This window comes from Chelon labrosus (assembly GCF_963514085.1).
Source record: "Chelon labrosus genome assembly, chromosome: 14".
In the NCBI taxonomy this organism is placed as follows: domain Eukaryota; kingdom Metazoa; phylum Chordata; class Actinopteri; order Mugiliformes; family Mugilidae; genus Chelon; species Chelon labrosus.
In genome coordinates this window covers 24059775-24063091 of record NC_140347.1, presented here as the reverse complement: position 1 = coordinate 24063091, position 3317 = coordinate 24059775, and the positions used below count along the sequence as shown (strand labels likewise).

The window sequence follows — 3317 nt, the reverse complement described above, 5'->3', positions numbered from 1 at the left end:
CCTTCAAACAACTAGTACTGCCATTACCAGCTTTACATCAGCTTTCTATGTTTAATGTCTGTGTTTAGTCAGCTTAACAAGGTTCACGTGTATAAAAGTGACAACAGCAGTCTAAGATTATTAAGTTTATTTCTATAAGATTTTGTTACCTACCATTTCATGTTAGTTATTTTTATTTTACTGCCTTTATTCATGTACGCGTGTGTACTGTATTCAATATTTTATACTTTATTTATTACAATATAATGTCCATATAATTATAACTAGTGCTGTTAATACCTTGTTCACGACCACGATTATCTTGTCTTGTCTTGTCTTGTTATTGTCAATATATTAAAGAATATAGTAAGCACAACCAGCTAGGTATAATCTTGTTAGCATTGTTTTTTGACTTTCATTCATTTGTCTCCTTCTTGTACACATGTATTGCATAAACATTGTGTTTCGTTGCACACTAGTACATAAAGACATGACTCTTGTGTCTGGTGGCGACTCAAAACTAATCATCAATAGGTAAATGTAAATTAATACTTATAATTTAAATTTTTCACAAACATGCTGACATTTATAGATCATTTATAAACATTAAATCATCCTTACTCAGAGAAGCACAGGGAGCAGTAATAATTTATACATTAATTAATAATGTATTTATTTGTGTGGTGACAGTGACAATTTTGTGATAATATATGAAATGCAAAGTGAACAACTTGTGAATACCTTAACCTGTATATGTACAAGATATGCATAATGTGCAGTGTATGCAGGCCATAATAATGCAAATATGGCATGGCATATGATATAATAATATAAGAATAGAGAGTAATAAATGAAATAAGTAGTTTGAATTATGTCAGTGCAGATTTGTGTTAGTAAAATCACCTTGAAATATCTTTCCAGTAATCATCATCCTGAAAGCTGATCTAAACCAGCGGTAGAAGAAAGCATAAATAAATGGATTTAACATTGAATTTGAAAGTGCAAACCAGTTAAAGGGTTCAAGCAAATCAGTAACAATGTTACTCAATTGATGCAAGGGGTAAGTGATAAAAAAAGGCAGCCAGCATATCAAAAATAATCCCATGACTATAGCCATCGTTTTGGTGGCCTTTCTCTCCTTCTTACTGGCAACTGGTCCAGACTGGGAGGTTGCATTGTGGATGCTGTATGCTTGTTTCAGTGCAACCAGCAGAATTTTAGAGTAGACACAAAGCAATATTATTGTTGGGACACAAAATGTTAAAAAACCTAAAATACAAAGAAGGATGAAACACTCTATGTTACATAAATCATAAGAAAACTCAATTACAAAGTGCGATATTCCAAAAAATAATGAAAGAGCCCAGCTCCCCAGGCCCATCATCACGGAAACATGATCAGTTAATTTAGTTGTGTATATCAGAGGATGACACACTGCATAGTACCTGTCAACAGAAATACAGCACAAGTTTAGAACGGAAGATGAACTGATTGTAAAGTCAAAGGCATTTCTTATTTTGCATTTTGAAGTGTTCTGATAGTAACAAGATGTTAGAGAGAACGCCATATTGAAAGGAAACATTAAAACTCCTATTAGCAGGTCAGCCACTGCTAGGGAGAGGATGAGGTAGTTAGTAGGAGTGTGGAGCTGTTTAAAATAAATGATAGACATTATCACAAGGAGATTGCCACATACTGTCACAGCAGTCAGTAAGGAAAGAAAAATATATAACAACACACATAAGTAATTTTCTGACTGACAGAAATTCCAGTTCATGTCATTATCTGTTGTATTGAGAAACTGCATGGTGCCATACTAGGGAGATCTCAACATATGACTTAGATTTCCATGAATAAAACAATAAAATTATAACAGCAGTCAATGAAACATATCTATTAGTAAGAATAAATGCAAGACATTTTGTTAAAAGGATACATACAAGTTACATAGATGTGTAGTTCATTTACTTTCTCATTCCTTACACTGCATGAAGGCTTGCTGGCATCTCTGTATGTCTCACTCATGCTCAGCAGAGACTTTGGACTTGACTGTCACTTTTGAAATTTCCCAGCTAATTTCAATAAATAATTAATAATTTGCTGAGCCAATTAGCTGTGAGAAACCATAAGCTGCCTTTGTGGCATTATGACATCAATTTTAAATTAGTTTTTTTTTTTTTTTATGTCCACACTGCCATCTAATAACCCTTGATATTTATGTCTTGGTAGTCACAGAAACACTTACACAGTTAAGACACTTTAAAGTAGGATCTTTAACCAACTTCTGTAATATGCTAAAACATAACCATCTAAATGTTATTTATGTGATAGTTACTACGAACTAATATTAGGTAACAAAAACTACTGTCAGTGTGGTATGTAGAATGTGGGAATATTCAGATTTACACATACACACAATTTTTAAATTTCTTTTTTTTACTTTTCTTTTATCTTGATTGTTCATGTTTAGAGCATGACACAACTTAACCTGTCCCCTGTTAAAGGTGTGAAAAACAGATCAGTCTTTGGTCCCTGAGGTGCTCTGGTGGTACACAGAGCTCTGCTCCTCCCCAAGGTGCACTCTATGAACAAACTAATCTGTCACAAGGCAGTTATGTAATGCTTACATGGATAAAGTTACAAACAAAGTTACAAACTGGAATAACACAAGAACAGCTGAGTTACACTGTGTTTAAGGTACAGAATGCTTGGCATTTTTAGTAGCTCACATTACACACAAAAAGTCAAATCCTTATGAAATAACTTTCTTGTCTTGTATTTGTTCATGGACAAACCTGACTCTAACCTGTATAAATACAATATTTATTGCAAGAGATGGGCCCACCAAAGACTGATTCATTGCCTTTGATGGAATGGCCTAAAATGAACTGCAGTAAATTTCTCCAGAGCAGGAAAACTGGGTCTCCCACCAGGTCCCAGACCAGGAAGGGACCTTCCCGGCAACCTTCTGGTGTCCAGGCTTACTTCCAAGGGGAATGGCTGGGCACAGACCAAAGAAAAAACATAGAGCTGCCTCCCTGTGGACCCACAACTGGTAGGGGAAGGCATCAGGGTCGGGTGCAGCACGAGCTGGGCAGCAGGTGACGGGGAGGACCTGGGAGTGCTGACCTCTGGCAACTTGCAAACTTGTTCTTGGCACGTGGCATGTCAACTTGTCAAGCTGGGGAAGGAACCCCAGCCCCAGCTGGGGAAGGAACCCAAGCTTGACAAGCTCTTAAAGACATTTTGAGGTTTAAATCGGAATTAAATAGAAATTGCACGACTATTGTCTGTTAACGGCTAGGTACTTACCTGTCGTTGAGGGGGTTGGGGGCGAA

The 3317-nt window shown here is 36.3% G+C and overlaps 1 protein-coding gene across 1 annotated transcript; it reads right to left on the bottom strand.

The window, feature by feature from the left end:
• Positions 1–853: 853 nt before the first annotated feature.
• LOC311499120 (trace amine-associated receptor 7g-like) lies at positions 854–2161 on the bottom strand (the record flags this gene model as incomplete). Its single annotated transcript, XM_084559985.1, has 1 exon — positions 854–2161. The coding sequence occupies exon 1, from the start codon at positions 1784–1786 to the stop codon at positions 854–856; it is 933 nt and encodes a 310-aa protein (XP_084416111.1). The 5' UTR covers positions 1787–2161.
• Between the last annotated feature and the right edge of the window lie 1156 nt (positions 2162–3317).